This window comes from Manacus candei, unplaced genomic scaffold, assembly GCF_025592945.1.
Source record: "Manacus candei isolate 608988 ecotype Guabito, Panama unplaced genomic scaffold, ASM2559294v1 h1tg000014l, whole genome shotgun sequence".
NCBI classification, from domain to species: domain Eukaryota; kingdom Metazoa; phylum Chordata; class Aves; order Passeriformes; family Pipridae; genus Manacus; species Manacus candei.
In genome coordinates, this window is record NW_026138062.1 from 64,997,847 (window position 1) to 65,025,677 (window position 27,831).

Below are 27,831 nucleotides of genomic sequence, written 5' to 3' on the forward strand. Positions count from 1 at the left end.
CGTATTGTTTTTCCCCCAATCACCTAATCAGCTTTTTTTATTTTTATTTTTAAGTATAATCTCAGTAGCAGAAAAGACCTCTGAGATTGGTGATGGAGCTAGGCCTGGTTAGTCTGTAGAAGAGGCAGAGGGGATCTCATCAGTCCATGCAAACACATCCACGGGGTGTCAGAGGACGGTGCCAGACCCTGTTCAGTGGTGCCCAGTGGCAGGACGAGGGGCAGTGGCCATAAACTGAAACACAAGTTCCACCTCAACACGAGGAAGAACTTCTTTACACTGAGGGTGGCAGAGCACTATGTCTTTTCAATACCACCAGGGATGGTGACTCCCTGAGCAGCCTGTTCCAATGACAACTCTTTCTGTGAAAAAATTTCCCCTAATATCCAATCCAAACCACTCTTGGATCAAATTGAGTCTTTTGCCAGAAGAGGCAACAGCTCCTCTGGGTTTTGTGTCGTCTGCAAACTTGCTTAGTACCCCTTCCATTTATAGAGGAGTGTGTTCACATATGCCTGGAAAGAAACCTGATCCTTGTAAAAAGCAGTACAATTGTCTCTTGTGTTTCTTGTTCCTCTTACAAGAGCTGATAAGATGTTTCCCCAGGGCAGTGGAGAGAATCATAGAATCATTTCGGTTGGAAAAGGTCTTAAAGATCATTGTGTCTGACCGTAGACCTAACAGTGTTAAACCATGTCCCTAAGTGCCACAGCTGCCCAGGGAGGTTGCGGAGTCTCCCTCTCTGGAGACATTCCGAACCCAGCTGGAAGCGTCCCTGTGTCACCTGGGTGACCCTGCCTTGGCAGCGGGGTCGCACCAGGTGATCTCCAGAGGTTCCTTCCATCCCTGACTATTCTGGGATTCTGTGATCTCGGGGAGAGGGCTGACAAAGCCCGTGGGGGCCGTGTCCCCGTAGGAGAGGACAGGCAGAGGGCGGGCACAGGGACCGCGCGGTCCTACGGCCCGTCCGCCCGCCCCGTCCTCCCGCCGTGCACGGTCCTAGTGCCCGCCCGCTCCCTGTGCCCGCGTGGTCTTAGTGCCCGCCCGCTCCCGGTCCCCGCCCCGTCTCTTGTCCCCGCCCGCTCTCCCGGGGCTGGCTGTCCCCTCTCGGCCGCCGTCGGCCCGGTGCCGTTGCCATGGCGGCGGCGGGCGGGCGGTGCTGAGGTGCGCGGGAAGGCCCGGCCCGGCCCCGCCATGGCGGACGAGCTATACCTGGAGAACATCGACGAGTTCGTCACCGACCAGAACCGCGTCGTGAGTTCCGGCGGCGGGGACAGTCAGGGGATTCCTTCTCTGTCCCCCTTTCCTTCTCTTTCCCCCTTCTTTCCTCCTCTCCCCGCTTTGCCATCTCTCCCCCCCTTTTACTTCTCTTCCCCTCTTCCTCCTCCTTCTTCCTCTCTTCCGTCTCTCCCTTTCCTTCTTCTTCCTTCCTTCCTCCTCTTCCCCCTTTCCCTCTCTTCCCCTTCCTTCTCTTCCTTCCCACTTTTTTCTTCCTTTTTTCCCCTTTCTCTCTCCCCTTTTTTCCTTCTCCTTTTCCCTTCCTTCCTCCTCCTTTCCCCCTCTTCCTCCTTCCCTTCCTTCCTTCTCTCCCCCATTTCCTTCTTTCTCCTCTTGCCCCCTTCCTTACCTGTTTTTAGGACAGTTCAGAAAAATGATAGGCTTGTGCACGGGTGCATTCCTTCCAAAATTTATTTCAAAAATTATTTTGAAATAAATAAATAAAAATTTTTAAAATGGCGTTTTGCCTAGATACTGGTGCAGCAAAGTTGGTGCATTTTGTCTGACACAGGGGATTTAACCAATTGAGAGGCTGAGGTTTTCATATTGAAGAGTTTTGCTGTGGTTTTTTTTCTTGTTACAGGTGACATATAAATGGCTGAGCTACACTCTGGGAGTCCATGTCAATCAGGCTAAACAGTAGGTGTTGCTACATCCCCTGAAGCCTTGTTAATTGCTTTTAATTCCTGTTTTAATTAATGTGGTGAGCATATTAAAATGATCTCTCTGGAAATATTAAAAATCCTTCTCAGGCACAGTCAGTGGTGTTGTTCCACGAGCCTGGCTCTCTACCAGGGTTTGTGGGCGTAGGTAAATGTGGGAAGGGTGGGAAGATGGAGAACTAGAATGACTGTAACCTCTTGAACGGCCTATAAAGCAAAGAATGAGCTCTCAGGGATTCCAGAGCTGTTCCCACAATGCAAGGGAAAGTGGATTATAAAATTTGAAGGCTCCCTGAGAGTGCCAAGCCCCATAATACAAATATTTTCTTTCCTTTTCTCTGGCTACCGCCCAGACCTAAAGAAGCATTTGCTGTGCTCTGTCCTGCCCAAACCACTGGAACATCAACTCAGGCATCTCATGGAATGGAAGAGAGTGTTTGGTCTCTTTCCTCTGCATGTGTGTGAGCAATTTAGGTAGTGTGTAAATCTGAGTGGGCATCAGACCCGACTGGAGAGTCCTGCTAGGAACAATTCTTTTCATAGACTAAATTAGAACTCCTTGCTGGGAAGAAGGTGGCCGTGGTGAAGCAGAGGCAACCTGGGGATGAAGAATTCCTGTGGCTTTTTTGTGCTTACAAGTCTCTCCTAGAAGCTGGCAAGTGCCTGGTGACACAAAGGAATTATTCTAGGGATTGTGCTGGATGTGACAGTGTGGTCTTTGCAGTCTGTCTCTGTAATGGTAATGATCTTCCAGTATTTTTCCCAGGCAGTGTCCCTATGGAGTGTCTCAGCCCAGGTACATGGGAGCAGTGGTGTGAGTGGGAGCTGATATTTTGAGGCTCAGCTCAGTCCTCCCTAATCACACTCTTCCCTGCTGCTCCTGATCACCCCATCCATGGATGTAACTGGGATTGTACATACACACCTGGCCATGTGATTACGGACCAAAAAGTCACCAGTTCCTCAGTCAGGGGTTTCAGAAATGCCTTTCTGGAGGGGGAGATTTTGGGACAAGCTGCCTAGAGGATATGAGACCATCTGCAACCAGCTACTAAAATGCCTTCTATAGTTGTTGGACTGAGATTCTCTGAAGTGGCCAAGGAGGAAAGTGACTCAGGAAGATTAATTTAATCCTGGGTAAAATAACTGTGCTTGTTAATAAATGTGAAAAGTTTCCATGTCAGGGTGGCCTTACTCTTTTTTTTTTTATGTAACCTGCATGGAAGTGGTGGCTACAGGCTCTTTCCTTTCTGGGTGATTAACAGTGGTTTCTTTGTGCAGGATGCTGTATGATTATGTGGAGAGGAAACGGAAGGAGAACTCGGGAGCTCAGCTTCATGTCACCTACTTAGTAGCAGGAAACCTCCTTCAGAATGGACACGTGGTGAGTGTTTCACTTCTCTAAAGTGTCTGTGAGCTCTTTGTTCTTGTGTTTCTTCCACCTTGTTTTGTGATCTTTGGTTCAAAAGCTGAACTTGCTCTTTTTCCAGTAAGACACTTCCAGACAGGTCTCCTGGACAGGTACAAAATAAGGCACAGTGTCTGTCCCAGTGTGCAGATGATGTGGAGGAAGAATCAGTTGGCCATGGCTTGGGAATACAGTGCTGAATAATGCACCAGGGTTCTTAATTAATTAACTCAAATCCTGTTACCAGTCATCTCTCTCATCACTCTTATTGGGCAGCAAAGATTATAAAACCTTCTGGAAGGACCCTTCTGAGATCAACTCATCCATTTCCTGGCATTTGCTGTGGGATGGAAGTGCAGAGAGCGCTTGGAACTCATTTAGAATGGAATAACAAACAGAACAACAATGAATAGCTGAAGTTATCTTGTTAATTAAAGCAACTTTTTAATCCTGGTAAAGAAGAAAGAGAAACATAAATGTATTAACAGTGTTTGAAGGTTTAAAAATTATTAAGAAAGAAATTCCTGCTTAATGTATTTATTTTTTTCCATATTGCTCCTTGTGAGATTTTTCTGGAATGTCATCCAAAACTTGAGACCGGTACCCCAGAAGTTTTTAAAAGAAGATGAGGAAATTGGGTGCCTGTTTCCCTTTGCTCATAGAAGAGTTTAAGAGCCAAGCACAAAATGCCTTTGACATCCCACTAAGTGTTTTTAAATACACAAGTATCTATTATAGTATGATCCACAGTCATCTTTTAGGAATAGGATATCTCAGGATTTCTATTTGTAAATTGGAAAAAACCTCAACAAACCTTTTTTTCTTCTCCTAAATAATAAACTGGTTCACATGCACAAAATATTGCCTTTAAATGCCCAAATCTGCCTGAAATGGAAGGTAGTTATTTATTGCATTAATTCTGTATGATGGAATATATTTATTTAAAGCTGCACACATAATGTGACATTTATAGCCTGAGTTTAACAGGTTTTTCCCTGATTTCTTTTGGAAATAACAAGTCTCTTGGCTCACTAGAACTGGCTAGTGAGTTGTCAACCTGTACTATTATATTTAAATTTGCCAAAATGTATTTAAAACAAACAAGTGACTTCTGACATAGCAACAAATAATTATTTTTAACTCTGTCTTAGCAGCTTGTGTATTTGTTAAACAAGTTCATAGGATCACTGGATGGTTTGGGTTGTGAGGGACCTTAAAGATGGTCTAATTCCAACCCCGTGCCTTGGGCAGGGAATCTTCCACTAGATCCATAAACATATAAAGGTCACTTTCCCCCTCCTTGTTTTTAAATCTCTTATTTTCGAATGCTGCAGTGTCAGTGCCTGTTAAGAAGGGTGAGCTGCAGGTGCAGGAAGGTGTTGGAGGCAGAGGTGAAGCAGTGTCAGGATTAGGAATAATCCACAGCAAGAGTTCAAAGTTCCTCAATCTGAGTCAATTTTGGGTAGGAAAGGGCTGTGGAAGCTCCAGGTGCATCCCTGTGCCTGCTGGTATCCCTGCACTACTGCCTGCTGGCAGTAGGTGTAGCTGGAATGCTGTGGATTCAGCTGCAGGATTCCTGAAGGGAGAGAGGGATACAATTCCTTCACAAATAATTCCCATTAAACACTGCACACCCTTTCCTTGCTGGTTTTTATTTGCCACAGTGAGGGCCCAAGACTCCCCATGTTTATTTACTTACTCTTTTGCTGACTAATTAAAGCAACTTCTTCTTACTGATTTAAAAAAGAAACATAAATTTATTAACAGTATTTTGTATTTAAAGTGCTTTGTCTTATTAAGCAAAGGAATTGCTGCTTAGTGGATTTATTTTTTCTCGTTGCTTCTTGTCAGATTTTCAGGAGTGTCATCTAAAACTTCAGGCAGGTCTTCCTGCCTGACTTCCAACTCTAGCAAGCTGAGAGAGTTGTTATTTCTGAAAGAAATCAGGGAAAAACCTGTTAAACTCGGGCTGTCAATGTGACACTACTTGTGCAGCTTTAAATAAATATATTCCATCATACAGAACTAGTACAATAAATAATAACCTTCCATTTCAGGCAGATTTGGACATTTAAAGGCAATATTTTGTGCACGTGAAGCAATTTATTATTTAGGAGAACAAAAAAGAAAAGGTTTGTTGGTGTTGCTTTCCAGTCTACAAATAAAAGCCAAGGCACTCTGAGATTCACCATTCCTAAAAGAAGACTGTGGTAATTTTTTAGTGCATTAGTTCTGTCTAATGGGATATATTAATTTAAAGCTGCACAGGTTGGTATCATGTTGATAGCCTGAGTTTAACAGGTTTTTCCCTGACTTCAAGCAGGTTTGTGGTATCTGTTAAACACAATTAATGGTGGTTGGGTTTTCCCCAGTCTGGATCCTTTCTGTATTAACGACAGTCTGGTAAATGTCCTGGAGCAGGTATAGACCTTGAAGACTGTCCATTTCAGAAACATTCCTTCCTGGCTTTTTAGTTAAATTTAGGTTATATATTTAGGTTAGGTTACATATCAATTTAATAAAATTAATGCTTAATTTTTCATGTTGTTTGGCTTCTCTGGTGCCATATCTGGGCTACTGATTGCTGGATTGAAGTGTCCTGGCAATCTAAATATCCAGGTGTGATGTGGGCTGGTGAGGCAGGTTTCTAGCTGTTCTTAATTTGCTTTTCTTCTGCTGCACAGTTGTTTAGGTTTGGTTTCATCTGTACCTCATCTCCCAGTGTCATGAATGGAGTACAAAGCCTTTCTTAGGGATCTGGTGATCTGTAAAACTGAAAAGTGGGATGACAGAGCTTTAAAAACTAGTGGCTGATGAGTTTTTAAAGGCAGTGTTCTTTGCAGCTATGAAGCTGCACAAATAATCATTAGACTTTCTTATAACTGAAAATATTAGTCTTGCACACAACAGATCTTTAGAAATTTTAAGATTGCCATGTGTTTATTTTTTCCAGTGCCACAAGGTTGCAGTAGTGAGGGAGGATAAACTGGAAGGTAAGAAAACCGTGAAAATTACGTGGATTTTAATTTCTTTCTTTGCAAGAACAGCAGAACAAGCAAAGCTCAGAACTTGCCATCTGCACATCAGTGCCCAGCCAGGCTCTTGGGGTCAGGTGTGTACCTTTTGTACCAGCTTTTTCTCAGAACTTGGAGCATCTGAGCCAACAGCTGAGTACCTTCAGGCTTATGATTTGGTCTTGCAATTTTTTTTTTATTAGATGCTGAACATTTTGTCAGTGATTCTTTTCCTCTGACTGTCCTTAAAGACAACAATACCCAGGTAGTGTCTCGGAACAATTGTGAGTCTTCAGGCCCTCAAGAATGCTAATTCAGGTTATTGGTTCAATGCAATTACAGTCTTTGCCCCAAGTCCTGTGGTTGTTAGAATGTTCTCATGGGACATTTACCTCACTTTTGTATTTACTTTCACAGTAAAAGTTGAAAAAATGCCAGCATTGTAACCCTGTTCCATGTCCTGTCAGTTGTCTCACCATCTTTCCGGGTCTGGTCCTGCTGAGGAAACTTTACCCATAGCAATTGAAACACAACTTCAGGCCCTTCATTGCTTTCAGATAACATTTTTGTCATTTGAGGATACACTGTGGCATTTGTGACCCTAAATATCCATGCTAATGACCTCACCTTGTTTGAAAGATGAGTTATTTTCCTTCTGGAAATCTGAAGTGGATTTCTAGCTAAAGCTGAAGGGTAGGAGATTGTCAAAGAGTGCAACTACCTGTCATGTTTGTTGAGTTATCTGTGCTCTGTAACACCCTCTTTTGCTGTGGAGGAAAGGGTTGCTCATGGATTTTTTTATTGGAAGGCAGGCCAAAGGTATGACTTGTATTTGGAAAAGGCTGGGATTTTTGAAGGAACTGCACAGTCCAGGACCAGCCCCAAGAAATGATTACTGTGTGTATTTTTACAGTGCCTCGAAGCTCAGCCTCAGACCAGGACTGTGTGGAAAGAACAATATAAGCAGTGAACAAAGAATTCCTGAAAAACAGCCCTCGTCTCAAGGGGGTTACAGTCTGAGTAGCATAAAAGAAATAAAATTTTGATTCCAGCACTCTACTAGGGATGACACTGTGACACTGCACTAATGGCACAATTCCAGCAGAGCTGTGACCATCTGCATTCCTCCTTAGCTTTAGGTACTCACACAGATATTCTGGATCCCAAACAATGGATGTTTTGAAGGTAGACACAGAGATCACTCTTAATTCAGTTGTGCAAGAACCAAGAGTGCATAGTGGAAAACGTGACAGACTTGTGGAATCTGTTGCCTTGAATTCTTGATTAGTGAGTGTTGGGAGGAGGTTCAGTTAGACCTTTTCATATTCAGAAAATCTGTCAGTCTTACTCCATCCTATGTACTAATAGAGGACTTTTTTCTTTCTTTTCCCCCAGCAATGAAGTCTAAGCTGTCCACAATTGCAAGTGTGCATGTGTACAGCATTCAGAAGGCCTTGCTCAAGGACAGCTCCCCACTCTACAACACTGACTATGACATTGTCAAAACAAACCTCCACAACTGCAGCAAGTGAGTCCCATCTTGCTTTTTCTTCTTAAACCCTGTGATTCTGAACTGGTGTTGCTTTTCAGTCAGTGCTTACCAGATAGATCTGGACTTTTAGAAAGCTAGAAGAAGTTATCCTCCAAATCATGCCAGACCAGTCACCAAACAGCACATCATGTGACTGTTTTGTAAACTGAGCTATTTCCAGGTTACACTTGGTTCACTTGCTGGTTACTGTTCCAGTACCTTTCTTCCCTGATGGCTAGAAACTTCTTTCTCATTTCCAGGTCACACTTAATCATGACTATTTTAATCCAGTTCTCAGTCACACATTGTAAATTGAAACAGACTTAGAAAACCATGAGTGATGTGCTCAGCAAACATGAGTTTGCTTTCTCTTTTGTGAGACTGTGTTTTCATCCACCTCTCCGAAGATATCTTACAGGAACTCATTCCCCAGGAGTTGGGCTTTGATCCCTGTGGGTCCCTTCCAGCCCAGAATATTCTGTAGTCTCTGAGAGTCTGATGCTTAGGAGGAGCACACAAAACAGCCCAGGCAGCACAAGTGTCCTTGGTGGCTGAACTGGAGAAGAACTGGGAGGGACTGCAGTCTCCAGGAGTCACTGTCTCCCCTCCTGAGCAGTGCCTGGCAGCTGTGACTTTTCATTTATATCTTGTTCCCCACCATGACAGCTTCAGCTTGAAGTCATGGGGATGTACAGTGCCGTGACCAATCTGGTTTAAAAGGGGGATGCCTGAATGCTGTGTCATAGGAAGAGTATAGAATTTGAAAGGACAAACATAGCTGTCTGCAATGTGTTGACAAGAGAGTGGCTGAGAAAATATTGTCCTAGAAGCTGTTTGACACAAGAGGCAATGACCTGGAAGGTGCTGGAAACCCCCCTGTCAATGGAGCCACATGCCATAGATTTGGCTGCACTTGCCTTGTTCCACTCTGTTTATTCTCAGACACCCCAGTTTGGTGATATTTGTGCCTTGGAGGAGTCTACCTGTGGGATTTGTACATCCAGAAGGTTTAGATAATTTAGATTCTGAAACAGCTTTCCAAAGCCTGGGTGTAAAGCCCTGTCTGGCTTTGGAGTAGAATTTCCTAAGCAAACTTAAGAAAAATTCAACTTCTTCATTTGTGACCTAGCTGAACTAAATTCAGCCTGACAATGTTCTGTCTCCCTTGTCAACTATTTGGATTGTCTTTGGCACTTGGGAAAAGATTCCTGCAGGACCTGCAAAATCCAGGGGTTTTTATGTCAGGTTTGTAGCAAACAGAGGCTCCCTGTGAGTCCAAATATCTCACAGCTCTAGGAGAAGGATCTTTATTCCCTTCTGTGTTTCTATAGGACCTCCTGTGCTGTGGGGATATTGGAGGTAACTAGATGTACTAATTGATATCAGTAACTGGATTTAGTGCCTGTTGCCATCATCAGCTGGAAGCAGCTCCTTGTTGGCAGAGCATAGTTCAAGAATTGCTTATATTTTCAGTGATTTTCTAGTGAATTCTGAGGCAAGCCCATAAGCTGTAGTCACATAGCAGCATCAAGGCAAGCTGATTTGGAATATGGGAAGTTTAGCTGAGCTCTGCTGCACAGTCAATATTATTGACAATATTATTTGTAACCTAGAAGGTTGGTGACAATATTATTTGTAATCTGGAGGATTGATGGTGTTTAGATTTGGAGCACAAGCTGACTTGAGAGTCGTATTAACCATGTTAAAAGTATAAAGGAGAGCAGGAATATTTTCCTTCAATGTCTCTTTTCGTTCCTTTAAAGGTTTGAATGTCAAGAGGTTGCTGCTGCAGCCTGGGAACGCCGTAGAGATGGTGTTGTTTTGTTAATACATTACAGACCCTGATCTGAGTGAAGTGGCCTGTGCACGTGAGCGGCCAGTGCTGAGGCACAGAAATGAACTGGTTTGTTACTTATGCAAATAGAAATCTGCTGTGTAATTCAGTGGGTTGCGAGGCGTGAGCCTGGGCTCTTTTGTGGCATTTCTGTGGGAAATCTGGAAAGCGTCGCCTGTGATTTGCACAGTGGGGAGCAGAGTTCAGTTATTTTTGGGAACTGCTATTCCTGACTGTCAGTGAGTTGTGCTGTAACTGCAGGCATATCATTTGGTTCTTGTATCTCCATATCCCCAAACAATCAAGTATTGTAAGCTGAGTTGCACCTCTGTCTACCAGGGATTACATGGAAATGACTTTATATAGTTAAGTTGGAATATCTTCTGTGCTTCATTCAGTTTCAGTTGTGTTTTACTTACCTGGGAAGTTGCAACCCTTGTGGCCTCTGTCAGAGCATCTGAAGGCTGTAAATGTTTCAGATCCTCACACAGCCATACAACTTATGCCACAAACTCTAACCCATTTAGGAATAAAATGCAGCCTGCTCTCTCTCCACCCTGGGTATGGAGAAGGCTCTTTTCCCCCCAGGAAAGCTGAACAACTTGTTTAGCATGGGAATGCTCTGCCTCTCGCTGACAGGTCCAGCTGATCTTTTCATCAGAGGTCTCTTTCTGTGCAAGCCTTTCTTTCTTGTCCCATACACAGATTAAACTGCTCTTATTTCCATAACAGGAAAATGCAGGACCGGAGAAACAGGGAAAAAACGAGCTGAAAACTCAGGAGTTGAAAAGGCTAATTGAATTTTCCCTCCATCACCCAGGTTCAGTGCCATCCACTGTGACGCCGCAGTCCCCAGGATGCCGCCTGACATTCCCAGAGCACAGACGTCCCTGCAGGGCAGTTCCCAGAGGGAAAATGACACTGGTGCTCCCAGCGCTCCTGCAGTCAATGGCCACGGGCCGCCGGCTGCCAAACACCCCTCGCAGCAGCACAAAGGGATCATGGGAATGTTTGCAGCCAAAGCCGCTTCCAAACCCCAGGACACAAATAAGGAGACCAAAGCAGAGGCCTCAGGTGTAAGTTACCTCAGACCCCCCTGAGTTAATGGCTTTAATTAACCGCTTTTACACCACCTCAGTAACCTCAACCACCTAGTGCTGCTCCTCCTGCTAAACTCACATCCCACTGGGAATGCTCAGTGACCCTCTGAAAGCGTTTAACTATGTGCAGTCATCTTGGGCAAAAATACCTCGTGCCACACTCTTGATCTCTCCACAAAAGTGTATTTGCAATAATTTTGACATTCCCCCTTGAGCCGAGTCTCCGGTGAGTATAAACCAGCATAGCTGCCTTATGGAGACAATTATTCCGTTGTCTCCAGCTATCCCAATATATACACCAGTTGAGGATCTTGCTCTCCCCATTGTGCTTAAAAGGATTTGTTTTGAGCAATAAGTGAAATGTGAGAAGCTCAGGTCTTAAAAGTATCAAGGTGTTTAAACTTAGGCTGCAAGGGAAGTCTCAGAACTTGACCTGTGCAAGACTAAATTGTTTATCTTCTCCACTGCTGTTTTTCCAGGATAGGATTACGTTTTAATTTTAATTAGTAGAATTGTTTTTAAAGCTATTTGGCCAGAAAAATGAGTGTTTAAATGGTAACGTTCCCTGTGTATGGTTTGGGTTTTTTATAACAGCTGAGTACATTTTGGTTCCTTTTTCTGATTTTTATAGTGAATTTAGAACTGGTGAAATGTGCGTGTTTTGGGAACTTGAGTGTTTGGTTGCCTTTTATTTGCATGGGAATTAATGGGGTTAGGAGGCCACACTTCCTGGGTCTGTGTGTGTGTGTGTGATTTTTTACTTGGATGGTGGCTGTACTGGTGGAAGAGAGCAGTGATATTCCTCTGCAAACAGCCTATGTGCCAGAGGAGCTGGATAAAACCTTCCTGGTGTGGTCAATCCATGTTCTTTCCTCTGTTGCTGTGAGTTGAGGCACTGATAGTTTGCAAAAAGAACAGTTCTTTCCTGGGAACTGACCCAAGTCCCAAGCACTTATTTCAGCAACACCATCAGATGGGAATGTGCCCCAAGTTAGATTTGAAGGCCTGGCTAAGGAGTCCTTAGTAACTTACTCTCACCCCTTTGATGCCTGTAGTATCTAGTAAGTATCTTCAAATTCTCCTAAATACTAAAGGCAGTGGTGAACAAATCATACCTATTTATTTTGCTTGTCCAGAAGCAGTTCTGTGCATTTGAGGGCTGTGAACAATTCCTGTGGTTACTCCTCTGTTTGCTCCTAGGTCTCCACAGCTAGCAGCAAACCACCAACAAAAAACAACATCATCAACAACTTCTTTGGGAAAGCTGCTATGAGTAAGTGCTTTTCTGTTTTCAGAGGTGGTCAGGGAACAGCCTGGTGTAGTAAAAAAAAAAAGAAAACAAACAAACCCAAACCTGAGGGTTCTGGGAAATCTCTTTATCTCTTTTTTTAAAATATATATATATATTATTTAATCTGGGTAGCAATTAAAAAATATTCAGTGGAATCAAGTGTTTTGTTAAAGAGCTGTAATGGGAGACATATAGAAAAGAGCAGAACTCTTCCTTCCGATCCCCACACTGCCAGACTCATTGGATTTTTTTTATATTCCCTCTATCCCAATACTCTTCCATACTGTTTTGCTCTTTTGGCCTTAGAGGGGTTAATGTTTTGGCATGCAACTCTTAAGGCAAAAATTAAGACTTTTCAGTAGAGTTTTACAGACAAAAAGCTTGCTGGAGGGAGATCAATTAAAATGACATATTTGTGCAGACTAACCCAGGAAGGATTTTTTAGTGCAGAAGAAATCTGATTTAAAGTGAGTACTCCTGGCTGGAAGATCAGCTATTGGGGAGATATTTGCCAAAACCTGTTTTGCAGGGCATGTTAATAGTGCTTGCTTTTCATCACACAGTGCTGAGGAGTCCATAGTTAGTTTTTTAATTTTTTTCCAAAAAACTAAAGGACTAACAACTGGAGAGTAAAAATGAAGGGTGGCCTTCCCCTTTGAGCTGAGCTTTGGACTAGGTGGCCTCTGGAGATCCCTTCTGAATTATCCAATTCTAAAGAAAATATGCTGAAGATTTTAAATAGATGTTGGAAAAGGACTGTAGGACCTCCTTCAAAGATTCCCTTACAACAGTGAGTACAGGAGGCTTCAAAGAAGAATTTTGGAAGAGAGTAAACAACAAAGTTCACTTTCTAAAAGGCATCTGACAGAGTTTGCAGGTGACAGTTCCAACACTGAGCACACAAGGCACAGCCCTGTTGGGAATCTTTGAGTCCCTGTTTTGGTGAGCCTGAGGGAGTTGAGGACGCTCAGCCTGAGGACAGTCACCACAATTAACCAGAGTAAATTCTGAAGGTCTGAGAAGAGCCCTAGACCAAAGTTCATGTGTTGAAAACCCAATCAGTTGGAATGGCATGATAAAAGTAACCCCACTGAGGATGGGGAATTCTTCTTGCATGCATTTCCACAATTTCCAAAGGGTTTCCCTTCTCTGCTGAGTCCTGTCCTGGAGCACATCAAGGAAAGATTGAGGTGGGAACAGGGAAGGAGCAAACCAAGCAGAACTGGAAATGATTATGTGCATAGAAGAGAGAGGGGGATTCCAGGAGGAAGATTTATTCCCTACATGTACGTCTCTCCTGGCTTCAAAGATTCCACCATTGCCAGAAAGTCCTGAATTACCAGTGATAGGGTCCTTGGGCTTTCTGCTGTTGATCATAGACAAGAACTGTCATTCAAGTGCTGGTGTAGGAGATGTTTGCCCTTGCTCCAGGAAGCAGCAAGTGTTTTCCAAGCACTGCCAGAAAGGCTTTGGCATGGAGTCATCACCCTCCCGGCAGCCTCTGACCCTGCTGATGATCCAGTTGATCTCACTGCTCAATATTTTCTCTTTTCTTGGGCATTTCATGCTTGGGGTAACACAGGTTTCTATCTCACCTGCTCCTCTCTTGTGGAGGTGTGGAAAGCTGCTGGATGAAGCTCACAGACTGTATTTAGGTGGTTATATTGATAAATATATTATTTTGTTGTCTGCTCCCATCTGCTATCTCTTCTCTGGTACTAAGTGAAGCCTTTTGAAGCAGAATTGTCCTTATATGTGATGCTGCATAGGCAAAAGAGGCTGATTCCAACCTCTCTGCCAAGAGGATCTTTAAGGTCCCTTCCAACCCAAACCGTTCTGAGATTGTTGATCATGTTGGTATTGGGGTGGAACAACAAGCTGCTGAAAATACTAGTCATGGGTTGAAATGTTATGCAAGGAGACTGCACACACCTCTTGTTCTCTTCATCAGTCCTAATTCTCCTGTTTCTGGCCATGTTTGTGCTTAACTATAAGTCAAATTCAGAAGGGATAAACTGAGTCTGAAAACAGATGTAGTGTTGTGTCAAAGGGGTGTCTAGAAGAGGGGCTCCCAATCCTTCTGCAGTGCCTTGGCACCTGGGGACTATAAGGGCTTCTGCCACTGCTTCCCAACCCTCTTCCACAGTTTTCACTGCTGCAGTACCAGTGGCTTAGCATCAGGAACAGCAGAACCATGGGAAATCAGGTGGAAATTTAATCATGCCCTTTTTTTCCATGTATGACACAGCTTGGCCAATCTAGATCCTTAATCTAAATTAGGGATTGCTAAATCCCCAATGCAATCTAGATCCCTAAATACATCATCTGGAGTGTTTTCTGTATTCTTGATGCACAGAGCCAACCAGCTCCTCTCTAAGTTTCATTCATACTGAATGCTCAGTGTTTGTTCTTTTTGAATGGTTTATTCACAGATAAACTCAAAGTCAACCCTGTGCCTGAGCAGCCAAAGGAGGAGAAAGAAGTAGTCAAGCCTTCAGTTGCTGTAGCAGAACCAGAGTCATCCCCTAATCCTGTAGTAGAGAAACCTGGGAAGAGAACAGAGTCTGCTAGAATTCAACAAAAGGACAGAAAAAGGTAGGTTGTGCCTTTGAGGGTCCCTGTCACTTGGGAACCTGGTTGTTGGTGGTCTGCGTGGAGCTGTCTGGTCATACGATGTTGGCTCACCTCCTGTTTCCAGCTACTAAATTGCATTAACCCTGGCTAAAATTATCTCTCTGAGAACTCCTTCCTGGTGTTTCTTTTCCTTTAGTGCTGTAGGTGCCTCAGGGCAATTACATATGGGAAGAGACACAGTCCAGGTTGTCTTCAGTGGAAGGGGGTGGCTTTCCATGAGACAACCTCACACTGTGAGCAGACTTAGGATAGACCTGAGGACTGGCAGGAGCACCTGTCCTGCAGGGAAGGTGGTATATTCCCAAGCTTATATGTACACAGCTTCCAGCACACAAAGTTCTGCTTGTTGGTTCCCATAGCTAATGCACTGCTGCTTTCAGTGCCCCTGGTTTACTTTGGGCTGAGGCTCCAGGTAAATTTTAAGTTCAGCCTTTTGTGTGTAATCCAACCCAAACTGAAGAGACAAGGAATCACTAAGTCTGATGGCTCTCTGGTGGCCTATGAGTAATTAATTGGTGGTCTCAATCCATTTCTTACTAAATAGGTAAGCACACCACCCAGCCCACCATCACACTGAGCACTAACTGCTTGTCTTATTGATAGTCTTGTGCAAAAAGCCAAGGGCCTGGAGGTGTTGGCAGCATGGATTTGGGAAAGCCACTGGGGCTGTCCCAGCTCTTTGAGGATACGTGGGCCTGTAGCCTCCAGGCTTGTTGGTCTGACGTGTCTCGCCAACATTAAAAAGAAAGAAGCTATTTTATTTTTCCAGTAGTCTTTAAAAATGGCTCCAGGATTCTGAGACACTACCTCATAGTCAGTCAGTGGCAAGCAGTCTGTCAAAAGAGCTTCTGAGTGATGCTTTTGGGGACATTGGGAGCCTGAGCTAAAGAGACAAGATCAGAAATAGGCTGTTGCCGTGGCCAAGCGAGGTGAGGTACTGGGCTGAACTGCAGAGGGGCTAAATAAACCTTCCTTGTTTTGGAGAGCTGGATATGGGTTAGGATGAGAGGCTTGGAAATGCTGGTGCACCTATTCCTGATTGCGTAGGGGAGTGTATAGTTCACCTCATGTTTTTAGGAGGTACAGAGGTATTTGAGTTCCTTCCATAAGGAACGTGCTTATCCAAACACACATGATGCTTTTATGCACACATAAGAGATAACAGGTGTTCCTTCCCTTTTTTTCCCTTTTTTGTGGCAGTAAAACGAAGCATGTGGACAGGTCAGATAACGAGGAGGAAAGAGATCCCGAGAACGCAAAGAGAAAGAGGAAGCGAATCAAACAACTTCAGTCTGACAGCAGTGATGAGGAAGGTAAAAAGATCTGTAAACAAACCAGTCATGTAGGTCAGGGGCCTGATTTCCACAACATGACTATCCAAGACTGCTGGTCAATGATTGAGGGAATAGTTTAGAGGACTAAAGACCATGGAAATGGCTTTAGGTTGAGCTCTCTGTTTATCTTTGTGCTGTGCAAGCACTTGGCCACAGAGTTGAGATACCTCAGTCTTTGTTTTAGCTTAGCTCAGACCTGGCTGTCTTCTCCCCAAGTGTGCTATCAGTCACATGGACGTGTGAGAAAGAGGTTCCCAAATCTCTTGTGAAAGATATGACACCTTCCAAAATCACAGGACTGGTCATAACCAGTTTGTTTGGTGAGTAAACACTCACAAAATGACCTTAAACACTCACAAAGTGACCTTCCCCTCCTCCCAGGGTCAGTCTTAGTATCTTTATTCTGTCTGTTTATAGAAATGGTTTGGAAGACAGTGTTGGAAGCAAGACTTCAAAAAAAAAACCCCAAAACCCAGATAATAGGGAAACTGGAGGCAAAGCAGTTGAGCTGTATCTGATGCGACTTGGCGTCTCCTCAGTAGCTGTTGGCTTTGACAGGAGTTGGGTGCCCAGAACATCTCAAGATTTGGGCTTACAGTAAGGAACAGCAGGGCTGGATTCCAAAGAATGTGGATAATTGAGGCGTCAAATGCCATTCAATACAGATAACTGGAAAATAAGTGGGGATTGAGCTCTGGAGTATGTGCGAGATGGAACTGGCATCCAACGAGCTGATCAGGGAAAGAATTTGGGGATCATTTTGGGCGAATAATTGAAACCACCAGTTTGGTGTAGAGCTCCAGTAAAATAAAATGAAACAACAAATGGGTTGTATTGGTGAGGAAGGGGAGTCCAGCAGGAGAGCTGGTGCCGTTTCCTCATTTAGTGTGGCTGCCACATTGGAAACAACTGGGAAATCAGGAGAATCTGCAATACATGTGAGAGAGGAGGCTTCTGTTGGATATCTCTGCAGTCTCCATGCCACCTTTAGGCCTGTTTTTGTCTCTTCTACCCAGCATAATTTCAAGTGAACTTTGTCATCACCTCTCCTTAGACTATTCCACAGGATGATAAATCTCTCAGGAAGTTATTCTTCATGATCAGCCTTAACTTCATCAAATTCCTGTGTGGAGCTTCTTGTTTGGCTGTAAAAAAAAATACATACATGTCCACACACTGGTATTTATTTCTTTAAAGGTTTGCCATTCCATTTCCTCATCACTCACCTACTGCGTTGTTTAGCTCTGAAGAGGGAACACTGAAATCAGCCTGTCCATGCTGGGCTGGAATCTCTCAGTGAGAGAGTGTGAGTGGGAACAGGCAGGATTCTGGAATATTAGAGCTCTCTGGTCTTCTGTAGAATACCTGTGGGACCATAACATGTGCTGAACAGTTAATGCTTTTGTATGTGGGGTCTCATTTATTCCATGGTTTTTGTTTATTCTCTCTGTGACCAGTGACAGGACCTGAGGGAATGGCTGGAGCTGTGTCAGGAGAGGGTTAGGTTGAATATCAGGAAAAGGTTCTTCTCCCAGAGGCTGGTCAGGCACTGGAGAAGTATTTTTTGTCACTGCTGTTGCTCCTCCTCTTTATTTCTTTGTGTTGTACATTAGAATTGTTAATGTATGCAAATTACAACAGATGTATACAAATTTGGATATCCCTCAGATTGCCCCTTTCAAAAGGGAAAGTGAGAACTGGGAGAGCTCAGCCCTTTGGTCCTGCTGCTTGCCCTTCTAAATCCAACTGGATGAAAGAAGGTAGATTGGAATTTTTTGGAATATTCATAATGAATCCAAACTGGTAATATTACATTCAGTATTCAAGTAGAAGAATGTGAGTTGGATGAAACAAATCATTTAAAAAATAACAATATACATATACATAATTACAGCCTTCCAGGACCTGAAAGGGGCCTGCAAGAAAGATAGAGAGAGACTTTAAAGGGTCCTTGAGTGACAGGACAAGGGGGATGGCTTCAAACTGCCAGAGGGCAGGATTAGATGGAATACTGGGAAAAATTCTTCCCTGTGAGGGTGGTGAGGCCCTGGCACATGTTGCCCAGAGAAGCTGTGGCTGCCCCATCCCTGGAAGTGTCCAAGGCCAGGTTGGATGGGGCTTGGAGCAACATGGTCTAGTGGAAGGTGTCCCTGTCCATGGCAGGGGGTGGGATGAGATGAGCTTTATGGTCCCTTCCAACCCAAACCAATCTGTCGTTCTATGACTGATTCTATGAAAACCACGGCCCCTGTTTTCAGGCAGACTTAGGAAGGTATTGTGGGTTTGAGGCTCAGCCCATACAGCTGATGCAAAGCACTGTATGGGCACTTTTATGTCAGGGCAAGTCTTTTGCGTTGGTCTGTATTAATCTGCTCTTGGTGTACTGAAAGGAGCCCAAAATAAGCTCTTCTTACACCAGCGTCAGCACATTGTAGCAAGTACAGAGGACATAAGGCACAATCCTCTCCATTTAAATGATTTTTCATTAAAAAGTTATATTGGTACGAGGGTTCCTTAGTCAGTGTAGGTTGTTTTGCTTCCAGTGCCAGAATAAACTCCACAAATGTGCCCACAGAGGACAGGAGGTTTTGGCAGCTTCAGCCGTATGAACACAGGCAGCTTTCGCAGTGTTGACAAGTGTTTTACAGCCACTTTGGAGGGTGATTTCAGTGGCACTGTAACCTGCAAACTCTGTGGGTTTTAGAGCCACAGCAGAAGCACTAAAGCTTCTCACAGTTTTTCCAGGCAGGGTCAGAGCAAACCAAACAAAGCCAGGATTTACATCTTTGGTACATCCAGTTGCCCAACTTGTATCCATTTCATGCAGCTGTTCCTGTTGAGTAAACTGTGGGCAGCAGCGAGAGGTTGACTCAGGAGTTATCACATGTCAGAGGGCTGTGTTGGCTAGAGGAGGATAATAAAGTAATAAAGAGCTTGATAATAGTCCTAAACACTGACGTGGGGAGAAGGTACCTTCTGCTGGCCAAAAGCTGGGGGAACTTTTTTCAAGAAGGCTGGAAAAAAACCCAAAGAAGCCCAAATTTCCCCCAGGTGGAAATTTCTCCCCATAGTGGAGCGGGCACACTGAAAATACCTTTAGCAGCCTCTGCTGGAGGCTGGTTTTCAGCCCTTCTTAGCCTGTCCTCCCTTAAAAATGCATTTCAAATGGACATGGCCAGGCTGGGCAGTGCATGAAGCAGGTTTGGTGCTCAGCAGTTGCCGTGAGACTGTGATAAATAAAATATTGAGAGTTTTGAGCTCCCCGCAGCTCCTTGGCCGCCCCAGCACTTACACCTCAGAGCAGAGCTGTTGTTTGGCTTTATCTTTGCCAGCCCCAGCCCTCTGGAGTAAGGTGAAACCCCAAGTCATGTTATCCCACTCCATTTGCGTTTCCCGTGCCTCGCTTACTGAAGTAGTTGGGAGGCTGAGTCCTTGTTTGAAGAATGTAATTTGTTATTCAGCCTTGGCAGCCAACCACTGTTTCACTTGAGCCCTTCTTAACCCTTGAAGGTCAGTTGGCCGCGTGCCTGGCAGGGCCATAACTCTTCACACTGACCTAATCTTCTGGGACAGCTACGGATCCCGAATCCGTGTCAGGCCAGCGGGATGGAGGCGGTGCCACAGCCAGCAGGGCTGGGAGCAGGAGCCAAGCAGGCTCTGTCCTCCCAGCCAGCCACATCCTTGTTGGGATGAAGCAATAGGTCAGATGAGGAGTTTCTTCCCCCACATTCCCAGCTCTGCCACACATTGGGAGCTTACGTGACACTGTTTCTCACTTGGATCTCTTGGAGCTCTTCAAGCCTCATGGAAGGGTTACCCTGCCTTGCTCATTTGCCTTTTGCTCCATACAAACTTGTGAAGGTGTCCTTGAATGGTTCAGTTAGTCCTGGCATTGAGTGGATTTCAGTGTCCCTGTCCTTGTACCCAGAGGAGAGCAAGGAGATGGCACAAAGAGAGAATGGGCTTCATTTTTTGTACTGTTTTGGGGTTTTGTGATTTTGGGTCTTTTTTTTTTTTTTTTTTCAAATAAAAGCTCGATGTCCCTTAACAATCTTTTAGGATGGGTAGTAGTATGTTGCTCTTAATTCTTGGATCATTTAGGATGTGTAGCACCACCAGTGAAGCAACAGCTGTTTTACCACACCCTGACTCTCTTGACTTCTGAACAATTACAGTCACTCTTTTAATGTGCAAGTGAAATGTATGGCTTAAACAAGCCAGTTTCTGTGCCTGTTTTTAAAGCTTCATTTGGTGGAACTGATTGTTTTGCCTTGGCAAAAATCCCAAATGCACTTCTCCCATCCTATCCCACCCTCTTTTCTTTGGGAACTGCAGCATGTTGCACCTTAGCACAGGGTAAACCTTCTCTGACTGCTTCCAGTGATGTGTCCTGATTTGAATTCAACAAATCCGAGTGAGAAATTATAAACCTTGGTCTAAACACAGGTTGAATGAGTTTGGAATTGTTTGAGACAAAAGAGGAGCCGAAGGGGGCCATTAGACCCGTGTGCTATCAAGGTGTTCTTCTTAGCAGATATCCCACCACCTCCCACACCTGAGGAAGAGAAAGCTCCATCTCCACCACCTGTAACTGCTCTGAAAACTGAACTGGAGCCTGCAACCATGGAGGTAAGAGCAAATTAGAGTGATTAACTTACAGAAATTAAACCAGACAGTCTTGGTATTCAACCTTTTATCGTAAGGGAGCTGCTACATGAGGGAGATTGGCAAGAAGGTAAACTCTGAGTTGAGAAAATAGGTGTAGCTTTACTGAAAGAGGGGAAATTTGAGTTAGATAGATGAAAAAATTCTTCCCTGTGAGGGTGGTGAGGCCCTCACACAGATTGCCCAGAGAAGCTGTGGCTGCTCCATCTCTGGAAGTGTCCAATGCCAGGTTGGATGGGGCTTGGAGCAACCTGGGATAGTGGAAGGTGGCCCTGTCCATGGCAGGAGGTGGAACTGGATGATGCTTAAGGTCCCTTCCAACTCAAATCATTCCAGGATTCTATGAAATCTCAGCAGTTTGTCCTGGACACCTTGTCCTTTCCTCATTCTTTGGAGGTGTGATGGGACATCCCTTCTCACATAACCAAACACATTTCCAAACATCTCGTGTCTCAGAGGAGGAATGTTCTCCCTGTGCTGGCACCAGGAGAGCTTGCTGTCTCATTGAGGTTGTATTTTGACTAAGATATCCTGGGAAAGGGCAAAATTAGTTATCAAATCATGCTCATCTTCATTAGAGAGACCAATTTCCCACCTGGAGCTGACACTTTTATGACCTATGTACGTGATGGGGCCTTAACTCTTAGTTTCTCACAATGCTGCCATGCCCTTCAGGTGTCAGCTGGAGGGAGGAAGAGGAAGCGGAAGCGTGTGCTGAAATCCAAGATGTTTATTGATGAAGAAGAAGGCTGCATGGGTAAGGCTGGCTGTGCCCTACCCCTCAGTGGAACTCACTTTGTTGATGACTTTTACAGGTTCATGAAGTCACTTTGTTATTCCACATGGAACTTGTGCTCCCAGACTGAGGGAACTGCCCTTCTGGTGAAGGCCTGGGTAGGGAGTCAGGGAGCTGGAACTGAATCCTTACCCCTTTTTGATTATCATAGATTTTCTTTCAGTTTTTTTCCCTTTCCTCTTGCCAGCATGAGCACCACCTTCATATAGTCTGCTCTCCAAAGCTGCAAGCTTTTCAAGGTGGTGCAGAAAGAGGTTTAGGGTTTGGGATAAATTCTGGCTGAGATCAGTTTGGGGTTGTTGGTTTTTCTTTTTTCCTTTGGGGATAAATCCAGAGCTGTGCAACAGCACTTGATTATATATTAAAGAAACTTCCAGTATCCCAGATAAACAAGGAATAAGTTGGGGGTTAAATACTTTAGAGGGTTTATGTTTCTGATGAAGGTGGAGGAAAGAGAGGGAAGAGAGTCCCTACAGAAGTCCAGGGAGCCACAGGCTTTGAATTCCAGCCTGACTGGACGCTGCTTCCTCCTGTGACCTGGAGAAAGTCGCTGTACTTTTTTCCTCTGTGTTCTGACATTGAAGTAGAGCTGCAAAAGTTCAGAATAACGTTAGTTTGGGTCTTGCTGTTTGTGTTTTTTAAAGGTTTTATACATTTAAGAGTGTGGAATGTATGTTTCATAATGCTGTTGTCAACGCAGTTGTGTAGGATGCTTAACATTCTCCAGCCTTGATGATCAGAGGGGATGTCAAGGGAGCTCAGCCAGTTCTGGGACATGATGTGGTGCTGTTGTCCAGGTCTGTTGTGGTGCCTGAGCATGGACAGACACGGGCATTCCTGGCCCGGCTCTGGAGCTGCCTGGCCCCGAGTCAGCCTGTGTCTGTTTGCACCTGTCTGCAGAGCTGGATCTTATGTTTCCTATTAACTTGGTGTGTGTCTCCTTTAAAGAAATGTAAAGCTCTAGCACTCAGCAACTGGCTGCACTAGGGACTGAAATCCCAAGGTCTGGATTTCTGTCCAAGAATTGGACTTGCACAAAGTTACTGACAGTTTTGGCTCCTGACATGAGGGAGTGTTTTGGTTTCCCATCCCAGATAGAACCATTAAAACACTTGGAAGGAAAATGGAACAAAATAGCATTAGCTGGGGAGCTGAGCTGAACAAGCTCTGTGTCCAGAGCAGAGGAATGACTGTTCCGGGTTCAGCTTCCAGCAAATAGTGCTCTTCTCCCTCTCTTCAGCCTTTCCCAATGGAGCGCTCCTGAAATATTGCCTTTCTTTCTTTGCCCTTCACCCCCACGGGGTTTCATAGTCCCTTGGGAAATCTAGAGTTTAGGTTTTATAGTTCACATCCACTACCATTTGATGAAAAGGGAAATGCAAGCCCCTGTTGTGCCCCTGGGAGACAGATCCTCTGGGATAGACAGGGATGCCGGGATACTGAGGAACTAGGGAGGAGATGCTGCTTTCCCTACTAAAAACCCTCCAAGCCTGTAGTGCAGAACTTGCTCTCTGGTTATTGCCCAGTTTCTCCCCTCCCTTCCCTCCCCACCCTTTCCACTCACGAGCCCAATAATTCAAAGGCTAAATAACTCGCACATTTCCCGGAGTAATGTAGATTGTTGTTATTCTTTGAAATATAGGGGCTTTTTTTTTATTATTTTAAACCAGAACTAGGTTTTAAGAGACTTTAAATCCTAACATTAGAATGAAGCTGTGCTTTATATTTCCCCACAATTTTGAGTGATGGTTTTCACAATAGCTGCAATAGCAAGAAATTGGTGTCAAAAAGCAAAACTAATTTAGGGATTAGCCCTGAGGGAAATTGTGCAATTAAAGTATGTGTGGAGTTAAGCACAAGACACGTTCCCATGTATCAACAGGGATTTCATGGATTGAGTTTCTGCTCTTAGTCTATTATAAAGGGGAATTACCAAGGTTTAAACTAGAGCACTTCTACCTTGCACTTTCTGGAGCTTGAAAGGACACGTATGGGCTTGAGTATTGGAATATAGACATTGAAGAGATACTTCTTTGACAGCATTTTAGAGCTCATTACTCAAAAATCATACTGTGATTTTTGGGGAGTCTGGCTGGGAGTGGGGCATCAATTACTATATCTGTGTGCTGCAAATACAGACCTTTTAAGTTCAGCTGAGATTGCAGTCAAAGAAAGTTGATCTAAACTGTTATCTTGCAGTTGGAGGGGATTAAATGCACACTTTGGGAGTTTCCCAGTGATTCCTCTCAGTGGTGGACAACACAATAAGTTTTTAAAGCTCACCCAGTGGCCGGTGGTTTGTGAAAGCTGCTCCCTGAAAAGCCTGTTACCTCTGAAGGGAGGTTGTTTGGTTTCCAGTCCCTGTTTGAGGTTCTCTCAGTGCTGCCGAGCAGGATTTCATAGCATTCCTCTTCCCGATCTCTGGTTACGTAGAAAACATTCTTAAATTTGATGCATTAGTACAAGTGAAAGCCCATTTCCCAGAAGAAGGGAAGTTAAGACATTTATTTAAAAGAATACAGTTGCTAAAGAAAAATAGCTTTAGTAGAAGAATCCCAGAACACTGCTGGGAAAGCTGATATAACAACACTTACCAGTATCTGACGGTGGCTTTCATCAGGGGAGCTGCCTCCAGTTTAATTTCCGTGAGCCTGGTTTTATATCCCTGGGCTTTCCATCACCGAACGCTGACAGCAGTGAGCTGGCAATCCCCTTCAGGCATATCCCTGATTTCAGCCACAGCTTTGGTTTTATTTCTTCCAAAAGGATTTTTTTATATCTGCCACGTTTGGCCACCTCTGTGGAAAGAAGCTGCCCCAAAGGTTTTTTGCTCCGTCTCTCGTGAGTTGAGTGAAAACTGCTTGGTCTTCCCTGACTGTCTGATGTGCTGGTGAGGGGAAGCTGGGGCTGTCTCTAGGTTGTCTTGTCTGGATTTCATCTCGTTGTGTTGGCCCCTGTGGAAAATCAGACCAAGTCAGAATGGTGGTTTTTAACCATAAAATAGATGTTCCATCATCTACTGCTAAACTGATTCGTTCAGATTCATCACTTTCTGATGGCTGTTTGTCAGCCTCTGCAAGATGAATTCAAATCACAGGATCACTGAGGGTTGGAAAAGCCCTCTAAGATCACTGAGTCCGTTTCCCCAGCACAGCCAAGGCCACCGCTAATCCATGTCCCCAAGTGCCACATTCACATGACTGTTAAGTCCCTCCAGGGATGGGGACTCCACCACTGTCCTGAGCAGCCTGTGCCAGGGCTGGAAAACCTTTTCCATGTCCCTAATATCCAATCTAAACCTCCTCTGGCACAACCTGAGGCCATTTCCTACTGCTTAACCTTGAGCAATGGACTTAATTCCTGTGTCTGACACATGCTCCTTGAACCCAAAATGTTCCTTTCCAGAAATGCCATGGGAAGGCTGTGGTGGGGAGGTCTCTACTCCTTGGTACACAGCCTTAACCATCATCATCATCATCATCTGCTCTTCTCTTCCTCCCACCAGTGACTGAGAAGGTATATGAGAGTGAATCCTGCACAGACAGTGAGGAGGAGTTCCCCAAGCCCAAGCCGCCAGCTGCACACAAACAGCCTGTGCTGCCCATGAAGAAAGAACCGAAGGAAGAAAGGAAGACCCTGAAGAAAGGAGCAGCTCCTGCCAACAGAGCCAACAAACAGGTCTCCATCATGGGCTTTTTCCACAAGAAATGAACTGGATCTTTCTCCTGGTCCTCTTGGCAGCTTGGGAGTGTAGCTCCCTGGTTTTGTGCGTCTCTCTGCAAGCAGCTGCTGCTGCTGGGGGAGGAGGACAATGTGCAACCCTGGGTTACATAAGGGATCCTGCTTACTGTGTAAGGAAGCCCTCTGGACTAGATTTTGTATTAGAGAAAAGTTTTTTTATTTGTTACTGCAATAACTTCAATCATCTTCACTAAGCAGTGTGGGAACTGCCAGCCAGAAGCAACATCTAGAGGGAACTCTTGGAAGACTGTTAATCTGTTCACATGAAATTATATTTTTTTATCTGGCCTTTCACCTGTTTGTTGCTAAGTTAGGAGATGAGATGTGGCATTTTTCTCCTCTCTTTTTACGCCCTCAGCTCTCCAGATTGTTCTGAACGTTCACGTTGGGTAAAAGCCATAACGTAGCAGGTCTTCAGACACAGGCACAAATATTGAACATCTGCTTCAGCTTTAACTGAATGAAATGAATTTAATTTCTCCCCTAAGACTGGTAAATAGTTTTTGCCCTGCCTTTCATAACCTTTTTTTTGGACAAAAAAAGTGCGTATAAAACCCTCTTACTCTTTTCTTCCTTGAATGTATCCCCTGTAAGCTGCTCAGATGCCTAATTATAGACCAGGACACTGTTGGTGCTCTGGCTTGACAAAAACAGCTTTGAGACTTCCCACCCAATTGGCTGCAGAGGAATTGGAGGAAGGCTTTGCTGTTGTTGGGAAAGCAACTGGATCTTTTACCTTGAAGGCTGATGAGTGAGAGGGGAGAGTGATTAGAGGGCACTGCTGGTAACACCAGGCAGGCACCTGCTGCATTTTGGGGTTGGTAGGTTTTGGGTTACCTGAAGTGGTTTTAACAGGCATAACCCAGACAAGAGAAAAGTTTTCTGGGACACCTCATCATCTGCCTGCTGAAGGCAGTGTGTCACAGCACATGGTCCTGAGGAACCTGGTTAATGGAGAGGAGTAAATCACTCACCATGGACCTGTAAATCAGAAAGGAGCTGTTGTTTTGGGTGCCTCCTGCTTTTCTGGTGCTTCAGTTGATAGACAGATGTAAAAAACCAGATTTTCCCAAGGGATTGATGCTGAGCATTTCTGAAGCTTGGGCCAGTGAGTGCTCCCAAACCAATGTCCAACCAGTGTTTGTTTGAGTGGTGTGAGCCTGACATATGTATGGATATGGATGTACACGCTGGTTTGTAAAGGGTTTGTGGTTGGCAGAGAGATATAATCTAGAGACTGTGACGATGAAACAAATGCCACCCAGCTAAAAATGTCCTGACCTGTGGCCAGTAAAAGGGCCAGCTGAGTGTGTTTACAGTCATTCTGACCTGGAGATTGGGTTGGGGACTGGGGAAATCCCAGCACACACCAGTTGTGACCAGTTGGCTGGATTGAAGTGATGTCGCCCAAGGCAGTTTGTACCCCCAAGAGGCTTGAGAGGATCCCCTGCAAACCAGTGGCATCGCTGGGTTTGTGCCCCTGCGGTGTCCCAGGGAAAGAAAAAACAAAAAGTTAACTATTAGAAGAAAAACCCACCCTGCTGTAGTGTTTTTGTTTATCTTGATAGAGTAGAGGGTGTATTTTCAAAGGTAACAATAAGTCAAAAATCCCATTAAACACAGGTATTTTTTTCTATTGTCTGTATTCATTAAATGATTTGTCACATCCTGGATTCCAAGGGTCAGCATGGTATTTGACTGCATGGAAATCAAAGATGTTTCCCTGGTGAAGTGTATAAAGAGTTCTTCCATCAAAACTGGAAGCTTTGAACTGAGCATTGTAGGGCATCTGAAACCTCAAAATAGCAGGATTTGTATTGAATTTGGACCCCTAGAGTCCTATTCCCGTGGCAGATGTTGACAGGACATGGTGTCCCAGTGCTCTTGGTCCTCATCTCTGCCGTGGTCTCCCTGGAGCTCCCTGCTCCACCCCTATATTCCCTCTATAACCAGATCAACGTCACACGCCACTTCCTCAGGAAAATGACTTAATGTCTGAAGGAGCAGGACCTGGGCAAACTTCAGACTTCTAAAAATTATGATCTAATACTCCCCACTCCCACACTCCATGGTCTGCCAGCCCCAGGGGGGCCTCAGGTCCCTGGATGCCCCCTCAGCCGAGGCTGAAAGTGTCCCCAGACACTGCCTGGGAGCAAGAAGTTGGAACTGGTTAGAGGGAGAAGGCTCCTTTGTGGGTGGATGTCATCTATTTGTCACCTGGGGGCTGGCAGGGGGTGAAATGTCCAGGAGTCAGGCTCTGGCTCTTGGAGCAGGGAGCACATCTCCTACCTCGGGATGTGGTATTGGAGGGGCTCAGGGTCCAAAACCTCCTGGAGATGCAGAGGTCTTTATATTTGTGTATGTGTGATTTATAGCTGGAGATCCATGTCCAAGGGGCATCTCCTCTCCTCTTCCCCCTGGATCTCCCTTCCCACCACATTTACACCCTTGGAAGAGCCTCAGAAGAGGCAGTGGGAGAAGGTATTTGTTCATGTATTAAATAAAACGTGTTTTATAGTGTTTCTTCGCTCCCTGAAAGCCTC

General features: G+C 44.7%; 1 protein-coding gene across 3 annotated transcripts; it reads left to right on the forward strand.

The window, feature by feature from the left end:
- The first annotated feature begins 1,122 nt into the window (after positions 1-1,122).
- Positions 1,123-27,831, forward strand: POLD3 (DNA polymerase delta 3, accessory subunit). Of its 3 annotated transcripts, XM_051780006.1 has the most exons (13): positions 1,123-1,254; positions 1,862-1,917; positions 3,222-3,324; positions 6,302-6,341; positions 7,758-7,890; positions 10,548-10,803; positions 12,028-12,100; positions 14,551-14,713; positions 15,953-16,065; positions 16,302-16,406; positions 20,621-20,715; positions 21,427-21,508; positions 25,053-27,831. In XM_051780006.1, the coding sequence occupies exons 1-13, from the start codon at positions 1,195-1,197 to the stop codon at positions 25,256-25,258; spliced, it is 1,485 nt and encodes a 494-aa protein (XP_051635966.1). In that variant the 5' UTR covers positions 1,123-1,194; the 3' UTR covers positions 25,259-27,831. The 3 variants fall into 3 exon arrangements, with proteins under 3 accessions (XP_051635966.1, XP_051635967.1, XP_051635968.1); XM_051780007.1 differs by lacking the exon at positions 16,302-16,406 and having other exon boundaries at positions 20,618-20,715; positions 25,053-27,830; XM_051780008.1 differs by lacking the exon at positions 16,302-16,406 and having other exon boundaries at positions 25,053-27,829.

What these genes read in the sequence shown, in the direction of transcription:
- POLD3 (XM_051780006.1), top strand. Translation starts at nt 1,195, where the DNA reads ATGGCGGACGAGCTATACCTGGAGAACATCGACGAGTTCGTCACCGAC. An exon ending in TCACCGACCAGAACCGCGTC is followed by an intron (nt 1,255 to 1,861) that starts GTGAGTTCCGGC and finishes TTCTTGTTACAG; the next exon opens with GTGACATATAAATGGCTGAG. An exon ending in GGTCATAACCAGTTTGTTTG is followed by an intron (nt 16,407 to 20,620) that starts GTGAGTAAACAC and finishes TCTTCTTAGCAG; the next exon opens with ATATCCCACCACCTCCCACA.